Source organism: Solanum stenotomum, chromosome 5 (genome assembly GCF_019186545.1).
Source record: "Solanum stenotomum isolate F172 chromosome 5, ASM1918654v1, whole genome shotgun sequence".
NCBI classification, from domain to species: Eukaryota; Viridiplantae; Streptophyta; class Magnoliopsida; order Solanales; family Solanaceae; genus Solanum; species Solanum stenotomum.
In genome coordinates this window covers 56,547,712-56,567,913 of record NC_064286.1, presented here as the reverse complement: position 1 = coordinate 56,567,913, position 20,202 = coordinate 56,547,712, and the positions used below count along the sequence as shown (strand labels likewise).

At 36.5% G+C, this 20,202-nt stretch overlaps 1 protein-coding gene across 1 annotated transcript; it reads right to left on the bottom strand.

Annotated features, from left to right (window-relative positions):
* Positions 1 to 14,351: 14,351 nt before the first annotated feature.
* On the bottom strand, positions 14,352 to 19,734 carry LOC125866103 (protein ALTERED PHOSPHATE STARVATION RESPONSE 1-like). Its single transcript, XM_049546398.1, has 4 exons — positions 18,184 to 19,734; positions 17,809 to 18,014; positions 16,437 to 16,660; positions 14,352 to 15,881 (listed from the first exon to the last, which is right to left on the bottom strand). Exons 1-4 carry the CDS (start codon positions 19,418 to 19,420, stop codon positions 15,134 to 15,136), a joined length of 2,415 nt encoding a protein of 804 aa, XP_049402355.1. The 5' UTR covers positions 19,421 to 19,734; the 3' UTR covers positions 14,352 to 15,133.
* Between the last annotated feature and the right edge of the window lie 468 nt (positions 19,735 to 20,202).

Below are 20,202 nucleotides of genomic sequence, written 5' to 3'. Positions count from 1 at the left end.
TGATGGTTACCAACTTGATATGAAGGTCCTTATAAAGTTTTTTGAGAAAAAAATTTGGGTGCTCCGTGGCGCTAGATGCATGGGCTAATACACACTAAAAATTGAGAAATTTGCGTGATTCTTAAAAAAGGGCCTGTAAATGCGGAAATGAGCGTGAAAAAAAATAGTGTGAGTACACGTGATGGTTCCCTAACTTGATAAGAAGGTGCGCATAAAGTTTTTGAGAAAAAAAAATTGGGGGCTCCGGAGCGTCAGATCCATGGGCTAATACACACGAAAAATTAAGAAATTTGCGCGATTCCTTAAAAAAGACTTGTAAATGCGGAAATGGGTGAGAAAAAAATGGTGTGAGTAAATGTTATGGTTCCCCAACTCGATACAGAGGTCCTCATAAGGTTTTCGAGAAAAAAATTTGGTGCTCCTGGCGCCAAATCCATTAGCTAATACACACGAAAAATAGAGAAATTTGAGCAATTCCAAAAAAATGGCCTGCTAGTATGAAAATGGACGTGAAAAAAACTGGTGTGAGTATATGTGATGGTTTCCTACTCGATATGAAGGTCGTCATAAAGTTTTTGATTAAAAACATTTGGGTGTTCAGTGGCGCCAGATCCATGGGATACTACACACGAAAAAATTGAGAAATTTGCACGGTTCTAAAAAGAGGCCTTTAAATGCGGAAATGACCTTAAACAAAGTGGTGTGAGTACAAGTGATGGTTCTCCAACTCAATACGGAGGTCCTCATAAACGTTTGTGAGAAAAAAATATTTTGGGTGTTCTGGGCTCCAGATCCGTAGGCTAATACACACGAAAAATTGAAATATTTACGCGATTCTTATGAAGGGACCTTTAAATGCGGAAATGGGCTTGAAAAAAATGGTGTTTGTACACATGATAGTCCTACATCTCAATTGGAGGTCCTTATAAAGTGTATTGAGAGAAAAAAAATTGGTGCTTTAGGGTGCCCGAACCATGGGCTAATACACATAAAAATTTGAGAAATTAGCGCGATTCCTAAAAAAAGGCTTGTAAATGTGAAAATTGGCGTAATAAAATGGTGTGAGTATACGTGATGGTTCCCCAACTCGATACGGAGGTCCTTATAAAGGTTTTTGAGAAGAAAAAAATTAAGGCTCCAGGGAATTAGATATATGGGCCAATACACACGAAAAATTGAGGAATTTGCGTGATTCATAAAAAAGGGCCTGTAAACGCAGAAATGGGCATGAAAAAATGATGTGAGTATACGTGATGATTTCCCAACTCGATACGAAAGTCCTTATAAAGTTTTGAGAAAAAAATTTGGTTCTCTGGGCGCTAGATCAATGGGCTAATACACACGAAAAAATGAGAAATTTGAGTGATTTCTAAAAAAGGGTATGTAAATTCGGAAATGGCCTTAAAAATGGTGTGAATATATGTGATTGTTCCCCAACTCAATATGGAGGTCCTTGTAAATATTTTTGAGAAAAAATGTTAGGTGCTCTGGGCACTATATCTATGAGCTAATACACACAAAAAATTGAGAAATTTGTGTGATTTCTAAAAAAATGCCTATAAATGCGGAAATGGGCTTGAAAAAATGGTGTGAGTATACGTGATGGTTCCCCAACTTGATTCAGAGGTCCTCATAAAGGTTTTTGAGAAGAAAAAAAATTGGGTGCTTCGGGGCTCCAGATCCATGTGCTAATACACACGTAAAAAAGAGAAATTTGCGTGATTCCTAAAGAAGGGCCTATAAATGCGAAAATAGGATTTTAAAAAATTGTGTGATTATATGTGATGATTCTCCAACTCAATACGAAAGTTCTCATAAAGTTTTTTGCGGAAAATTTTTTGGGTTCTGCAAGGGACCAGATCCATGGGATATAATACACACGTAATAATGAGGAATTTGTGCAATTCCTAAAAGAGGGCCAGTAAATACGGAAATGGGCGTGAAAAAATTTGAGTGAGTATACATGATGGTTCCCCAACTCGATACGGAGGTCTTAATAAAGTTTTTTGAGAAAAAAAATTTGGGTGTTCCATGGCGTCAAATCCATAGGCTAATACACACGAATAATTGAGGAATTTGCGCGATTTTTAAAAAGGGGTCCTTAAATACGGAAATGGGCATGAAATAATGGTGTGAGCATACGTGATTTTTCCCCAACTCGATACGAAGATCCTCTTAAAGTATTTTGAGAAAACAAATTTGGGTAATCTGGTGTGTCAGATCAATTGGCTAATACACACGAAAATTGAGGAATTTGCGCGATTCCTAAAAGAAGACCTGTAAATGTGGAAATGGGATTGAAAAATAGTGTGAGTATACGTAATGGTTCCCCAACTCGATACGAAGGTCCTTATAAAGTTTTTTTAGAAAAAAAATGGATGTTATAGGCGCCTGATCCATGGGTAAAACACACGAAAAATTGGTGAATTTGCGATTCCCAAAAAATGGACTTGTAAAAGGGCTTGTAAAAGCGGAAATAGCGTGAAAAAAATGGTGTGAGTATACGTGAAGGTTCCTTAACTCGATACGGAGGTCCTCATAAGGTTTTTTGCCAAAAAAATTCAGATGCTCTAGGGCGCTCGTCCATTGGCTAATATACACGAAAAATTGATGAATTTGTGCAATTCTTAAAAAAAGGCATGTAAAAGCGGAAATGAGCGTAAAATAAATTATGTGAATATACGTGATGGTTCCCCAACTCTATAAGGAGGTCCTCATAAAGTCTTTTGGAAAAAAATTGGGTGCTTCGGGCGCCAGATCCATGGGCTAATACACACAAAATTGAAAATTTTGCGTGATTCCTAAAAATAATGCCTGTTAATGCGGAAATGGGAGTCAAAAATATAGTGTGAGTATACGTGATGGTTCCCCAACTCGATACTCATAATGTTTTTTTGAGAAAAAAAATTGGGTCCTCTGACGCCAGATCCATGGGCTAATACACATGAAAAATTCAGGAATTTGCGCGATTTCGAAAAAAAGGCCCTATAAATGCAAAAAGGGGAGTGCAAAAAAATGATGTGACTATAGGTGATGGTTCCCCAACTCGATACGGAGATCCTCATAATGTTTTTTGAGAAAAAACTATAGGATGCTTCGGAAAGCCAGGTCCATGGGCTAATACACACGAAAAATTGAGGAATTTGCGTAATATCTGAAAAAATGCATGAAAATGTGGAACTGAACATGACAAAAACTGTGTGAGTTTACGTGATGGTTCCCAGTTTAATAAATAGGTCTTCATAAAGTTTTTTTAAGAAAAAAAATTTGGGTACTGCAGGGCGCCAAATACTGGGTTAATACACGCGAAAAATAGAGAAATTTATGTGATTCCTATTTAAGGGCCTATAATTGCAGGAATGGGTGTGAAAAAAATGGTGCGAGTATAAGTGATAGTTCCCTAACTCGATACAGAGTTCCTCATAAATTTTTTTGATAAAAAAAATTGATTACTCTAGGGCGTCAGATCCATGGACTAATAGACACGAAAAATTGAGAAATTTGCGCGATTCCTAAAAAAAGATTTGTAAATGCTAAAAAAATGGTGCGAGTATAAGTGATAGCTCCCTAACTCGATACAGAGTTCCTCATAAATTTTTTTGATAAAAAAAATTGATTACTTTGGGGCGTCAGATCCATGGACTAATAGACACGAAAAATTGAGAAATTTGTGCGATTCCTAAAAAAGGGTTTGTAAATGCTAAAATGGACGTGAAAAAAATGGTGTGACTATAAGTGATGGTTCCCCAACTTGATAAGGAGGTCTTCATAACGTTTTTTGAGAAAACAGTTGGGTACTCAGGGGCGCTAGATCTATGGTCTAACACAGACGAAAAAATTGAAGAATTTGCACGATTCCTATAAAAATGAATATGAATGCGGAAATGGGATTGAAAAAAATGGTGTGAGTATACGTGATGGTTCCCCAACTCAATACGGAGGTCCTAAAAAAGTATTTTGAGATAAAAAAAATCAAGTGTTACGGCCCATACGGGGTGCCAGATCCATCAGCTAATACACACGAAATATTCAGAATTTTGTGTGATTTCTAAAGAAGGGGCCTATAAATGCAGAAATGGGCGTGACAAAATAGTGTGAGTATACGTAATGGTTCCCCAATTGTATACAGAGTTCCTCATAAAGTTTTTTGAGAAAATAATTTGGATGCTTTGGGACGTCAAATTCATGGGCCAATACACACGAAAAAATTGAGGAATTTGGGCGATTCCTTAAAAAGGGCATGTAAATACCGAAATAGGCGTGAAAAAAATAGTTTGAGTATACGTGATGGTTCCCCAATTCGATTCGGAGTTCCTCATAATATATTTTGAGAAAAAAATTTGGGTGCTCCGGGAAACCAGATCCATGAGCTAACACACGAAAAATTGAGCAATATGCGTGATTCCTTAAAAAGGGCATGTAAATGTGGAAATAGGCATGAAAATAATGGTGTGAGTTTACGTGATGGTTCTCCAACTCAATATGGAGGTCCTCATAAAGTGTTTTTAGAAAAAAAATTAAATAATCCGGGGCACCATATCTATGAGCTAATACACATAAAAAATTGAGGAATTTGCACGATTCCTTAAGAAGGGCCTATAAACGCGGGAATGGGCGTGATAAAAATAATGTGAGTTTACTTAATGGTTCCACAACTCGATACGTAGTTTCTCATAATGTTTTTTGAGAATAAAAATTGGATACTCCAGGGCGCCAGATCAATGGGTTAATAGACATGAAAATATGAGGAATTTGCCCGATCCCTAAAAGAGGTCATGTAAATGCAGAAATATGCGTGAAAAATATGGTGTGAGTATAAGTGATGGCTCCCCAACTCGATACGAAGGTCCTCATAAAGTTTTTTGAGAAAACAAATTGGGTGCTCTAGGTTGTCAGATACATTGTCTAATATACACATGAAAGAATTGAGGAATTTGCGTGATTCCTAATAAAGGGGTAGTAAATGCGGAAATAGGGGTGAAACAAATGGTGTGAGTATACGTGATGGTTCCCCAACTCAATACAAAGGTTCTTATAAAGTTTTTTGAGAAAAAAATTGGGTGCTCAGAGGCGCCAGATCTATGGGCTAATACACACAAAAAAATTGAGGAATTTGCACGATTCCTAAAAAAGGGCTTGTAAATGCGGAAATGGACTTGAAAAAAATGGTGCTAGTATACGTGATGGTTCCCCAACTCAATATAGAGGTCCTCATAAAGATTTTTTAGAAAAAAAAATTGGTGCTCTAGAGAGCCAGATCCATGAGCTAATACACATGATAAATTAAGGAATTTGTGCGATTTCTAAAAAAAGGGCATGTAAATGCATAAATGGACATGAAAAAAATGGTGTTAGTATACGTGATAGTTCCCCAACTCGATACGGAGGTCCTCTTAAATTTTTTGGAGAAAATATATTTGGATGTTCTAAGCGTCAAAAGGATCTGTAAATGCGGAAATGGGCGTAAAAAAAATGGTGTTAGTATACGTGATAGTTCCCCAACTCGATACGGAGGTCCTCTTAAATTTTTTTAAGAAAATATATTTGGATGCTCTAAGCGTCAGATCCATAGACATTTACACACGAAAAAATAAGGAACTTACGCGATTCCTAAAAAGGTACTGTAAATGCGGAAATGGATGTGAAAAAAAAGTGTGAGTATATGTGGTTCCCAACTCGATACGGCGGTCCTCAAAAGTTTTTTGAAAAAAAAAATTGGGTGCTCAGGGAAATCAGATCAATGGGCTAATACACACATAAAATTGAGAAATTTGCGTGATTCCTAAAAAAGGGAATGTAAAGGTAGAAATGGGTGTGAAAAAGTGGTGTGAGATTACGTGATTGTTCCCTAACTTAATAAAGAGGTCCTCATAAAGTTTTTTCAGAAAAATATTTTAAATACTCCAGAAAGCCAAATCCATGGGCTAATACACACGAAAAATTGAGAAATTCGCGTGATTCCTAAATAAATGCCTGTAAATGAAGGAATAGGCGTGTAAAAAATGGTGTGAGTATACATGATGTCGCACCCCATTTCGAACCGGCCGAAATAGTTCACAACATAATATGGCTGACACTCTGATTTTGGAAAAAATTGTTTTGTTTTAGAGTCGCCACCTAAATTTTAAGGAAAATATTAGGAAAACCATTTTTTTAAATATGTAAATGTAAACTCTGTTTTGATTTGCGAAACCAGTGAGATTCTGAGTAAGGGTTTTGATTACTCGAGGGGAAGGTGTTAAGCACCCCTCAGAGCCTATCCGAAGATAGTCCTTAAACTCAATTTAGGAAAATATAATTAGGAAAAACTTGTTTATTTATTTGCTTTAAAATCAATGGTAAGTAAATTTTATTAGTTTAAGAAAAGAGTAAAATACAAGGTACAACATATATATGTCTATAAAATTAATAGTAATATGTTTAGCATACGGTAAAAATAAATAAATGAATGTACTAAAATATATGACAATTTTATATGTTGAGAAATATAGAGGTGTCTTATTTAAATGTCTCAAAATAAATGTTGAGTTTAAAGGATATGAAAAATTTGTCGTTTTATCTGTATATAATTAAGATGTAAAGGAAAAATAAAATGAGATAGTAACCAAGTATAAATATGTAATAGTATGTGTAAAAAATATTTTTTGAATGAAAATACATAAAATAGGTTTTTTTAAAAAAAATAAAATAAACAAATACAATAAATGATAATGATACTAAATGTTAAAATATTATATAAAGTATTGTATAAAGTTTGTGATCTTTAAGTATGATAGGTACACATAGGTTGTTTAAAACATATGAATGTTTATTATTTATTTACATGTTGGAAAAATTGACAATAGATTATATGTAGTAAAATAATACGTCTATGAAAGTGTAGGAATTTATAAATTAAAAAAAATAAAAAATAAGTAATATCGTAAAAGAGACAATAGATATGAGAAAAATAACATGAAGTGTAACAAAATGATAAGTTACGTGTAGAGAAAAACTAAAAAAAATATAGGATTTGTACCTTTTTGCGTATGACATATATATATATGTATGTACCTTGTATTTTGAACTTGTTGACATATCTAAAATTTGAAATAACATGTAAAAAATGTTTTAGTAATATTTGATTTAAAAAATGACGATAGCAAATATACTCTCATAAAGGGGTGATGTCAAGAATATAGGCTTAGCTATCGAGACTTATCCTATAGTTATATTTGTTTTGTTAAATATATAAGCCTATTTCCCTACTTATTTCCCTTTTTAAAAATATATATATATATATATATATATACATTTCCCAAAAGGTAATTATTTTCGCCTATAAGTTTTTTTAACATAAAGGGCTAAGTGAGGGTCGATGAGTAAAGCCAATAAATATGTTAGGTCATTTTGAAATAAATAACTTACGTCGGATAACAATAATTCTAACAAAACTATAATATTTGTCTTACCCTCTTAAAATAACGCACTTCTTCTTTTCAACAGTGCATTTAGAGCACTTTTTGAGACCCCCCAAACTAATACACCTTCAAATCTCAAAGTGCAGCGTTTTCATATACATATATATTTCAACATGCATTCTTTTTATTTTGCACTAAAATTTGCACCCTAGGTCCTTAAGAAAAGTAGCATTTTCTAGGTTAAGAGAAGACCACATTTTTATATTTTAAAAAAAAAATCTGCATTGTAAAAGGTGTTAAAAGGGGAAGGCTAATCTCTCCAAGTTTGCATTTTTGCCAAAAATCTGCATTTTTCAAAGTTCACAAAAAGGGGGCACGTTTTTTGCACTCAAATTTTACACCCTTTAAGTTCAAAATCCTGCATCATAAGACTCTCATAACAAAGCATTTTTTGTTTCAAAAATACACGTTTTTGCACCTAAAATCTATACGTTAAAAGCTGCAATTTTACCTCATGAAATCTGAAATTTTTAAAAGCTAAAATCTGCACTTTCAAACCTGAAAATCTGCATTCATTAAGTTGCTAAAAAATGTTTTCAAACACTCATTAAAACCAAACTTAAATGGATATATTCTTCTTTGAAGAAATAAAAGAGGTTACTCCCAACTTTACTTTTTAAAGGTTAAGTTTCAACGACCAAAAGATATGTTAAGTAACAAATGAAAACTAAGTTAGAAAGCGTCATCCTAGGCCAAATGATCATATACTAAACTCAATATCTAGAGGGATGGGAGATGAACGACTATGTCTTTCTATCGCTCTCAATCGGTTTCTATAAACCCAAAAATAAAAGCAAGCATGAATATAAATATAAAACATTAATATGGAAAATGTTAGTCAAAATAGCAACATATATATGTATATATAAAACACGTGAAACTTTGAAGTGGGGAGGAAGCGTAGGACACTATTGACGTGATGAAGGCAGCTAGACACAAGCGATAACGTAGGCGAGCACAAATCTGATTTGGACAGATGAATGGAGTCGTATCACAACTCCGAATGCGCTCCCAACTTATGTTAAGCAACAAACTAAAGCTTTGACGTCCAGAGATTTCAACTTCGAAACTCAAACTTCAACTCAAAGAAGAACAAAAACAGAGAGCAGAGATCACCTTAGAATCTGTTGCACTCTCTCTATTGCTGGGTGATTTTTTGAACCTTTTATGGATTGTTTTTGGATATTCCTGAATGAATTCCGAATCGGAAGACGCCTGCCTTTTATAGGCGATTTTGGGAGAGGATTCCACTCTCAAACCTATCAGATTGAGGGCATAGCAAACCAAGATCCAACGGTTCTTTGCGTCCCTCACCTTTTCAGGCAAGCACCGGCGGTTCATAGGTCTGCTTTGGGTCAGAAAAATTAGTTGGAAAAGATGTAAAGTTGACATGAGGAGGATATGATTGATGGACGGCGTGGGGAGATATATTGATGACCACCAGAAATTGCCATTTTCCGGTGGTCTGTAGGTGGAAACAATGGCAGAGGAGAGAGAGATCGATGGGAGAGGAGAGGAAAAGAGTTTGATGGGAAAGGGGCAATTTTTGGGAAGAGAAACGTATGGGGAAGAAGGAAAATGTTTCTGGGAAAGGGAAAAAGCTTGACAGGAGATGGGATTGTACTTATTTTGGGAAAAATTGAAAAACTTGGGGTTTAATTTGGGCCGTCCGATCATTTGATCGGACGGTTAGTAAAATAAAGAGTTTAAAAATAAATAATAATTATATATATATATATAAAAAATAGTAAAAGGATGAATTAATTAAGGCCATTAGATTAGATTGTAAGGCTGAGATCGAATCTAAAGAAGCACAATCCATGTGCTCGCTTACGTGGCATACACGGATTGACCGGTTTAATAAGACTCGGATTGTCAAATCTGCTCAAATTAAATTCATTTAAATTATAACTACTTTCTTTATTAAATAGCCATAAGTGGTAATTATTTTGCAAGATTAACTTATTTGATAAAATTAGTCACTCTTAAAATTAAATTAATATAAATTAGTAAATCATCAATTAACTAAGCTTTCTAATTTTAATAAATATACGAAAAATATCTATTGCAACAAAAGAAATTATATTTGAACCAAAATAGATTCAATTCTTAAGAAGAACAACATTTATTTAAAAATGAGAAAGTAAGTAGTAATATAATATATTTAATTTTTATAAGAAATAACATTTAAGAAATAAATTTATCAAGTCAAATTAAAAAAAAAATTGTATTCCTATATAAAAAAAATAAATTCATAACATATATATTTTCTTATTATTATTATAATTATTACTTAGTTAAATGTGGAGAGCCAAAATTGGGTGTCAACACATGATGGTTCCTCAACTCGATACAGAGGTCCTCATACAGTTTTTTGAGAAGAAAATTTTAGGTGTTCCGGGGCACCAGATCCATGGGCTAATATACACGAAAAATTGAGAAGTTTGCGCAATTTCTAAAAAGGGGATTGTAAATGCGGAATGGGCGTGAAAAAAATGGTGTGAGTATACGTGATGGTTCCCTAACTCGATACGGAGTTCTTCATAAGGTTTAACATTTGTGAGAAAAAATCTGGGTGCTCCAGGGCGCCAGATCCATGTGCTAAGACATATGAAAAATTGAGGAATTTGCGCGATTCCTTAAAAAGGGCCTGTAAATGCGAAAATGAACGTAAAAAAAATTGGTGTGAGTATACGTAATGGTTTTCCAACTCGATACGGAGGTCCACATAAAGTTTTTTGAAAGAAAGCTTTAGGGTGCTCCGGGGCGCCAGATCCATGAATACGCACGAAAAATTATGGAACTTGCGCGATCCTAAAAAGGGAAATATAAATGCGAAAATGGGCGTGAAAAAAATGGTTTAAGTATACGTGATGGTTCCCCAACTTAATACAGAGTTCCACATACCCTTTTTTAAGAAAAATATTTTGGGTGCTCCGAGGCGCCATATCCATGGCCTAATACACACGAAAAATTAAAGAATTTGCGTGATTCCTAAAAAAGGATCGAAAATGCTGAAATAGGCGTGAAAATAATGGTGTAAGTATACGTGATAGTTCCCCAACTCGTTACGGAGGTCCTCATAAATTTTTTTGAGAAAAAAATTTTTGGTGGTCTGGGACGCCAGATCCATGGGTATTTACACACGAAAAATTGAGGAATTTGTGTGATTCCTATAAAGGACTATAAATGCGGAAATGGTAAAAATTGTGTAAGTATACGTGATGGTTATCCAACTCGAGACGGAGGTCCTCATAAAACTTTTTGATAAAAAAATTTTGGGTGCTCCGGGAAGCCATTTCCATGGGCTATAATACACATAAAAATTTGAGGAATTTGCTTGATTCCTAAAAAAAGGCTTGTAAATGTGGAAATGGGCGTGAAAAAATGGTGTGAGTTTACGTGATGGTTCCCTAACTTAATACGGAGGTCCTCATAAATTTTTTTGATAAAAAAAAATTGGATACTCCGGGGCGCCAGATCCATGGGCTAAAACACACAAAAAAATGAGAAATTCGAGCAATTCCTAAATAAGGGCTTGTAAATGCGGGAATGGACGTGAAAAAATGGTGTGTGTATATGTGATGGTTCCCCAACTCGATACGTAGGTCCTCATAGAGTTTTTTGAGTAAAAAAAATTGAGTACTCCGGGGCGCCAGATCCATGGGATAATAGTCACAAAATATTGAGGAATTTGCTCAATCCCTAAAAAAAGGCATGTAAATGTGAAAATGGGCGTGAAAACATGGATTGAGTATAAGTGATGGTTTTCCAACTCGATACGGAGGTCCTCATAAAGTTTGTTTAGAAAAAAAAATTGGGTGCTCCGAGGCGTTAGATCAATTGGCTAATACACGAAAAAATTGAGGAATTTGTGTGATTTCTAAAAAAAGACCTGTAAATGCAGAAATGACTTGAAAAAAAATGGTATGAGTATACGTGATGGTTCACCAACTCAATACGGAGGTTCTCATAAAGTATTTTGAGAAAAAAATTAGGTGCTCCGAGGCGCTAGATCCATGGGCTAATACACACGAAAAATTGAGAATTTGCGCAATTTCTAAAAAAAAAGCATGTATATGCGGAAATGGGTGTGAAAAAATTTGTGTGAGTATACATGATGGTTCCCCAACTCGATACAGAGGTACTCATAAAGGTTTTTGAGAAAAAAATTGGGTGCTCTGGGCACCAAATCCATGGGCTAATACGTACGAAAAATTGAGAATTTGAGTGATTCCTAAAAAAGGGTATGTAAATGGATAAATGAGCGTGAAAAAAAATGTGAGTATAAGTGATGGTTCCCCAACTCGATACAGAGGTCCTCATAAAGTTTTTTGAGTAAAAAATTTTGGGTGCTCTGGGGCGCCAGATTCATGGGCTAATTAACACACGAAAAATTGAAAAATTTGCACGATTCCTAAAAGGGATCTGTAAATGCGGAAATAGGCGTGAAAAAAATGGTGTGAGTATACGTGATGGTTCCCCAATTCAATAAAGAGGTCTTCATAAAGTTTTTTTAGAATAAAAAATTTGGGTGCTCCGGGGCGCTAAATCCATCGTCTAATACACCCGAAAAAGTGAGGAAGTGGTGAGATTGCTAAAAAGGGTCCGTAAATGTGGAAATGGGTGTGAAAAAATGGTGTGAGTATACGTGATAATTCCCTAACTCAATACAGAGGTCCTCATAAATTATTTTGAGGAAAAAAATTTGGTTTCTTAGGGGCGCCTAATCCATGGGTATCTACACATGAAAAATTGAGGAATTTACGCTATTCCTAAAAAAGGATCTGTAAATGCTGAAATGGGCGTGAAAAAAAATGGTGTGAGTATATGTAATGGTTCCCCAACTCAATACGGAGGTCCTCATAAAGTTTGTTGAGAAAAAAATTTTAGATTCTCCGGGACGCCAAATCCATGGGCTAAAGAATTTTGAGGAATTTGCACGATTCCTAAAGAAGGGCTTGCAAACATGATGGTTCCCCAACTCAATACGGAGGTAATCATAAAGTTTTTTAAGGAAAAAAATTTGGGTGCTCCGGGGCGCCAGATCCATGTAACACAGTATAAAGTAATAGTAAATGTAGTAAATAAAAAACTCACAGAGTTTTATACTGGTTTGGAACACCGGTGTGGTGCCTACTTCCAGTCCCCTTGGGTTTCAAGGGTTTCCTTAAGAGCTTGTTGAGAACTTGGGTAGTAGAAAGTATTTCGACTAAAAACCCTATCTGATGTGCAAATCAGAACTTCTACTTTAACACAACCTCTACTTGTATAACCTACACTCAAATCTTTCTTTCTCTTTTATTTTTAAAATGTGTGCTCACGAGAATACAAGGCTTTTATGAAAGACAATAGAAGAACAACAGTAAAGCTTCACAACTGCGACTATGAGTAAGTTTATATAGTGTTGGGGACTGCTCTTTTATGGAATAACCCAAGGGTATTACAGATCAATGATCTTGATTGAATCATTGATTTCGGTTGATTGATTCATGTCCATATCAGATATGTGCATGAGCAAACTGATTCCTTTTTTTTTCTTGGAGATCTTCTCATGATCTTGATAATCTTCCTTCTCTTGAAGATCTTCTTGTGTAATCTTGATACTTGGCTGATTTTATTGATTGTCTATCTTCTAGATTTACTTCATCCTAGTTAGACGCTAGGATTATGGTTTCCTTGATTCTAAATCCCTTGAATGATGGCTTTCCTTTCTTGTGTTGCTTTAGTGAGTGCAGCTTGTTCCTTCCTTCTTTGTAATGCTTCTTTGGCGTTCTTCCTTTTTTATTCCCGTGCCTACGATATATTATATATATGTTAGGTATTTCATTATCAAAATAAATGGCTCTTATGATGCTATCAATATTCATGCGGCTGCCTCGAAGCCTCGGTTGTGAGAACCAAGACATCTAAATTCAAAGGAGAGATACTTCTTTCGGGCTTCCATGTATTCTTCCTTATATAGTTGTCTATCTTTTCGAATATAGACATTTAGATTCTAGACTTGTTAGTTGGGGTTGCATACCCTTTATTTCAGATACTTAGAGTTTTATGACTATGACTTTCAGATTCTAGGGAGCTAATTCTTCAATGATTTTGTTAAGTGGTTGAGTTTATGGGAACTGTCTTTTATCTATTAAGATTGTTAACTGGTTGTTTTCCTTTCATGATTGATTCCTATAACTAGTCTTAATGGGTCAAGTTGGGTTAATAAATGGTTGGTAAGGGTTAGTATGGATGTCACTCATGATAGTCTGGGTCGTGATAATAAGGCTTTTCGGAAGTGAATTCGGATAAGTAGAACTCGTGATATTGAAATTGGCGTGAGGGAGGTTAGTTTAGAACGTCAAGATTTGAAGGTATATTGTGAAATGGAGACTTTTGGGAGGTTTTACAAGTCTCAGTTATGTGCTAGCCTCTAAGGCGGAGGGAAGACTGCTACGATGGCCAAATTAATTCACGCTATACGCAATATTCTGCTACAACGCAGTCGTTAAAGCAGGTTTGGGCCTTTATGACGAGGTAAGTTGTTGAAAATGCCGAAAACTGTCCATAATCAATCAAGAGTGGTTTGGGGAAGTGCAGGGCGACCTAGGGTGATTTTCACCTATTCTCCATCATTATTTATAGCCAAAAATTGATGCAAAGAACACATGTTTAGAACAAATGTGGTGTTTGGTGTTTGATGGAGGGAAGCGTCTGTTTGGAAGGAACAGTTTCTTTCCAAAATTTCGTTGGTAGTTTTTCTATGAATATAAAATAATTTCACATGAACTAAAATTAGAAGTGAAAATGAAAAATAACTTTTGTCCAAAAAAATTATCAATCATATCATTTGCCAAAGAAAAGTCGAGTGAGCGAGGACAACGACAATGGCGGCACGAGAGGAGACTCTCTTCTCAACTCCTTAAGAATTAGAAGTGTTTCTAAACATATACTAGATGCATGTTGCCCGTGCGCACGAGCCCAACATTTTTACCATATTATCTTGTCTACATATCTATAATTTTAGATAAATATTATTGCTTGAATCTTAAAAAGACATGTCCTTATTCAACAACCAAAATACAACTGATGCCTGATGGCAGGCAACTGCAGTTTCATGACTTGCGTCACTAAACGGCCTCTGTCTCACTGTACAGACGCAGAACACCTCTTATAAAATGAAGTGTCATTGGCCTCTAAAGAACAATTCACATAACTCTATTCCCTAGCATTCCAGCTTAGCGTCCCGACATCACGCACCTCACTCTTGCAAATGCTTACAACCAGAACAGGTCAATCCCCCTCCCCCTCCCCCTCCCCCGCCTCCGATACCCCAGCTTGTTGATCCTAGACTTCAGGACCATCTGAATATCTCCACCAGACAAAACAAATTTTTGCTTGCATCTTCAAACATAGTTGGGATTTGACGGCTAAAATTGAAGCATTGCAAAAAGTTTCAGTTGCAATGACTCAAAAAGCATATCGCTGTCAACTTAGTTTATCTCTCTTTTCTGCAAAGGAGGACGAAACTGATCAAGCAGTAACAATGCTACAGCAAAGGTAGCAAGTTCATCGAGGCAATAAAGGAAATCTTCTGTTCCATTTCCCTTTGTCCCCTAACCTGGAATCTCTGTAACTTCTAATTTAGAGAATAAGCATAAACGGCCCCCCGGAAAGGGCAAGCAATGCTATGACACAGCCTCAGGCTCTCTAGCAAGTCTATCCTCCTCCATATGTTGCAAAAGCTCCTCGTATACCTTCAAGGAGTTAGCAGTAAACCTTTCCATGGCCTCAAATATACGTTGTAGACCAACCTGAAAGCTACTATTTTTGCTAGTCTCACTCTGGTAAACAACATGCCTATTCAATGAAAGACTATTTTCCTCCCCAGAAACCAGAACGATTCTTTTGTCTAGTGCATGAATCCCCTTTTGTATCTTCTGGTCTTCCCTATCCAGGTTCTTCACTTGTCGCTCCATATCCTTGTTCACCATCATCTTTTGGCGTAATTCCAGCTTATCTCGCTCCCAGAGCTGAAGCACATTTGTAGCAAAATCTCGCATACAATCAACCACCTCTTTTTCGGAGACCCTTTCAAATGCTTGTGACCAATGATTACAAATGACAAAAATAGGGGGAGCACCAATCCTGCCAGGAGAAAAGGGAACTATTCCATCGTCTGTTTCTTCCGGTACATATAGAAGACACTTCATAAGCCAACTGTTCAATGCCCTCACATAGCCCTTCTGTGCAGTCACCCAACAAGAGAAACTCAAAGTCCAGTTCAAAAGCTCATGCTCAAGTTGCAGAGTAGCTTCAAGATGAGCATCACTGAAGTGTTTGTGAGATGCAATGGTATCTAACCGTTTTGCTTCTCCAATGGCTACACATTGGGAGCGATGGCACTCAAGCATGGATCTCCACATTCTACATAACCTACATGCAAGAACCATACAAGAGACACTTAAGAGTTGGAAATAATAGATAAATGTATCACCATTCACCAGGGAAGAAACAAAAAGTCAGCAACAAAACTTGGAAGTGATTAGACTAATACTAGAACAAGAAAATATATCAACTGCTGCAGCATTTATGTATTCGTCTGTCCTGGAAATGGAATCAATTTATTACTGACAGCATAAATGGCCATCATGAATCACGTGTGGATGTGCACACATGCTCTTACTTTCAAATGGAGACCAGCAAATCACTGGCTTGTAAAAATTACATTATGATCTTTCATGACATGTTCACTGACAGAAGATGGAAATCAAATTTTTCCAGAAAGCCTAAAACTGCAGTTCAATTTAATGGTAGTCTTACATCCTAATAAACAATAAAATTTACTTGGAAAATTCAAACTAATTCTAAAGTATAACCGAAACCAAAGAATAGCAAAACTGGGCAGAAATTCACAATCACAGCAAGAATTCTATATGCAAAAAGCTATTTGTTGTCCATCCAATAAGGTCCAAAAAGAAATGCACATACCCCTGAATAAGTTCATTCAGTTGTGGCCACAAATCTTCATCCCTCAATTTGTTTATCTTCTCAGAAACCTTATCAACTACCTGAATTGCAATTCTAATCTTTGAGGAGAGACTTATAACCAATTTTCTGGTCATGTCGATCTTATCAGAATCAGCACCCTTTTCAATTAACTGCTTCAGCTTTCGACTTTTCCTTTCATGAAGCACCCTTATCTTCTCCTCCGCCTGCAAATCACAACCGCAACCACATAATAACCCAGCAAGGGGAACAAATAGAGTATCATGAAATGCATGGTTCATAAAACTACAATCACATAACAACCAAGCAAAGGAAATACATCATTCTCATGCAAATTGCACCGCTGATACTAATTGCTAGTCAAACAGAATACAAGTCACAGGAATAATTGCAGCTAATGACATTGGGAGAAGAAAGGAGGATAAAAGGTCAACATTCTAATAAGATTGAACACCTAGATACGATCTATCATTTTTACCCAAAAAAAAACAAAGAACACCTAGAAACAAGTATAAAAAGACACTCAGAAAGTTACAGATCAGATAGTCAAAGATGGATCTCAATGAAAAACTGGGACTTAAAAGGGAAAATGTAAGTAATGCCTTTCTTAGGACAAATGCAAGAAACACATGCCACAAAAGAAGATTGCTGATCATGTACGCAAAATTTCCAGTAAGCGGTGTCAATATTTATAGAAGGAAAGTTAAAATTCAACGTGTCAATATTTATAGAAGGAAAGTTAAAAATTCAACTATCATCCTTAGGAGAGGTTCGAACCCCCAACCTCGAACACCTAAAAGCGGTGAACCAACAAGCCATTAGATTATTTTTGTCGAGTAGTGTCATTTTATTATAGATATATCTTTATACATAGTATTAATATATATATTTGGTGAGAATTTCCAACGAAGCGATGCCATTTAACACCCCTTCGCTAAACATGGGTCCGCCCTGGCTGATCAACCGCAATAGTAATTCACAAGACATACATCCATTAAACTGATATGAATGCATTTAAGTGAAGCAATGTATCTACTCGACATAAGTGCAGCAACATTACAAGATCAAAAGTACACATGTACAGCATTAGAATTTCTCCATTAGCGCAGAGAAATATGGATCGTCTATAAAAGTTCTAAAACTACCAAGCACCAAACCACTCCATTTTCATTACGACTTGCTGGACATGTGAAAAAAACAGGTTTAAGAAACACAACCAGTCTACAAAGAAACAATCTAAATTCCTCAGATCATTTAACGTAAATATCGAGCAGACAAACAAGACTAGTGACTGCCATCATCCAAAATTGAAAGACTCATTCAAAGAAGGGTGAATCAGTAGATCCAACAATACCTTGACCTCCTCAAACAGTTTCTTCTCCCAGAGGTACAGCTTCTGCAATGTGGAAGAAATGTTTCTAGGCCTTGAACTAATATCTCCTTCTACATCTAAAATGGCATGATCAGCAATCTCAATCGCATCATTCTTCAAAGTAGAAGGTAGCGAGAGTACAGACGATGAAGGGGTAATGGCGTGCAACATCTTGGAAGAAACTATCCCTGTGAATGACCATGAAATGGTAAGTCAAAAGATCAACAAATCAACTGTAATACTTGCACTAATCAACAAAAACTCAATGGAAGCTCATTGTCAAAGCTCACAAACATAAAGACAAAATCTTTCAAAGGAAAAAGACATCAAAATTCAAACTTGGCCACAACCACATACCTTGATATGTCGCGTGCTTACGGTTGTGGGGAAGTTTTCCAACTTCAAGCATCTTAGCAAGCTCACTCCCTGATTCAGAAGCTCTCTCAAATTGAACCTGAATCTCCTTCACAACATCAGAATCGCTGTTGAAACTACGACCCTTCGAACCAGCTACATTTCCCCGATTCTCATCATCAACCACTTTCTTATCCACCACGTGTACCTCGTACTCAATCGGGTCATCTTCCATGGATGAACTTGTGCTTGACTGGTGGTGTATGGACTCTGAATCAGCTGCCTTCTCATTCTCCTCAACTGCCTTTGAATAACTTCCACTTGCAGTTCCAGCCTCGTCTACAAACCTTTGATCCTCATGAACTTCCTTAACAGCCTCATGTTCAAAATCCACATCTTCCAAATCAGGTATACCCTCCTCTTCTCTCACCTCTCTCGAGTCTCTGCTTGGTGGGTACACTGGATAACTCTCAAGCGTCTTAAAAAGATTCAAAAACTCCCAAGGCGAACTCCTCGGAGGAGACGGCGGAGGCGGAGGTGGTTTTGAACTCGAGGGAGCCAATGACATCCCGGCCACCGCCGCCGCCGGCGTGGATGAGGGATAAAAACCCCCTCCGTAATTGGCATAATCCGGATAGTTAGTAGCATAAGGATAAGGGTAGTAAGAAGAAGAAGAGGGTTCACTCATCTGAACAGTCTCCGTACTCACCGGCCGTTGTTCATAGGTTACAGACGGCGTCGTTTGGTTCCTCATGAAATTCATATGCATAAACCCACCCCCATTTCCCCCAACTGGATAAGAACCACCAAAACCAAGCATTTCATGATCCCCATAACTAAACTGACCGTACTGATGAAACGGAACGGAAGTACCATCTAAGTGATGATGATGTAAAGAATCAGTCCCAGACCCTTCATCAGAATCAGAATCAGAATGAAAATGAAGATGTGAACCAGAACTAGAATGAGAATCAACAGGAGCAGAAGGAGGAATCAGTTTCTTGGGAGGTTCAGGGGGTGGTGGGTCACTTTTAATAAAAACAGGGGAATGAGAAGTTTCAACATTTTCTTTAAAAAAATGATGAAGAGAGAGTCCAACAGTTTTAAGTGAGTGAAGATAAGCAAGATGTGCTTCAGCAAGAGCATAACGGTAGTGAATAGCTTCATCCAAGAATGAGCAACGTTCACGGCAGAGAGCAACCGCCGGCAAATCATCAATCTTGGAGCTGGTGCATCCCATTATTAATTACTAACTAATTAAAGAAAGAGAGATGGAGAATGATTGTTGGTTAATAAACAAATGAAAAAAAAATGAAGTGGGGTTGTGAGCAGTAGAAGAATTTTAGGTTTTGAGGGGAATGAAAAAGGAACAAATAGGGAAGAAAAAGAAGAAACAGGGGCAATTAAAGATGGAATCTTTGACAGCTCGGAGATTTGTCGTGTGTTTGTAAAATAGGAGAGTGAAAAAGGGGGGGCGCACCGGCAAAACAGAGTGGTATATTGCCAAAGAGAAAAAGCACACTGGATAGTACGGAGAAAGGAAAGGGAAAAGTTATTACAAGGGAGGGATAAACAATAGAAATGGCACCCAAAGTTGCCATTGCTATTGCTAGTTGTAAATACTACTCCCTCAATTTCATTTTATCTGGGTTTTTTTTTGTTTTTCGTTCGATGTTCAGAATCTACATTGAAGCTTCGGTTCAATTTAGATCATGCACGATAGAGTTCATTCAGGGTAAAACGCTCTGAACTGGATTTTTTCATACTAAAGATTGAAACTTTTAAATCGCGCACGATAGGTTTTATTCAGGGGTAACGCTCTGGACGGGATTTTTCCATACTGCAGTTTGAAAATTCTAGATCGCGCGCGATAGGGTTCATTCAGGGGTAACATTCTGGATGGAATTTTTCCACACTAAAGATTGAAATTTTTAGATCGCGCGCGATAGGTTTCATTCGGGGATAACGCTCTAGACATAATTTTTCCATACTGAAGATTAAAATTTTTAGATCGCGTGCGAT

Coding starts and splice junctions, on each gene's coding strand:
- LOC125866103 (XM_049546398.1), bottom strand. CDS start 19,420: ATGGGATGCACCAGCTCCAAGATTGATGATTTGCCGGCGGTTGCTCTC. Junction 16,661..17,808: donor AACTGTTTGAGGAGGTCAAG/GTATTGTTGGAT, acceptor TGTGATTTGCAG/GCGGAGGAGAAGATAAGGGT. Junction 15,882..16,436: donor CTGAATGAACTTATTCAGGG/GTATGTGCATTT, acceptor TCTTGCATGTAG/GTTATGTAGAATGTGGAGAT.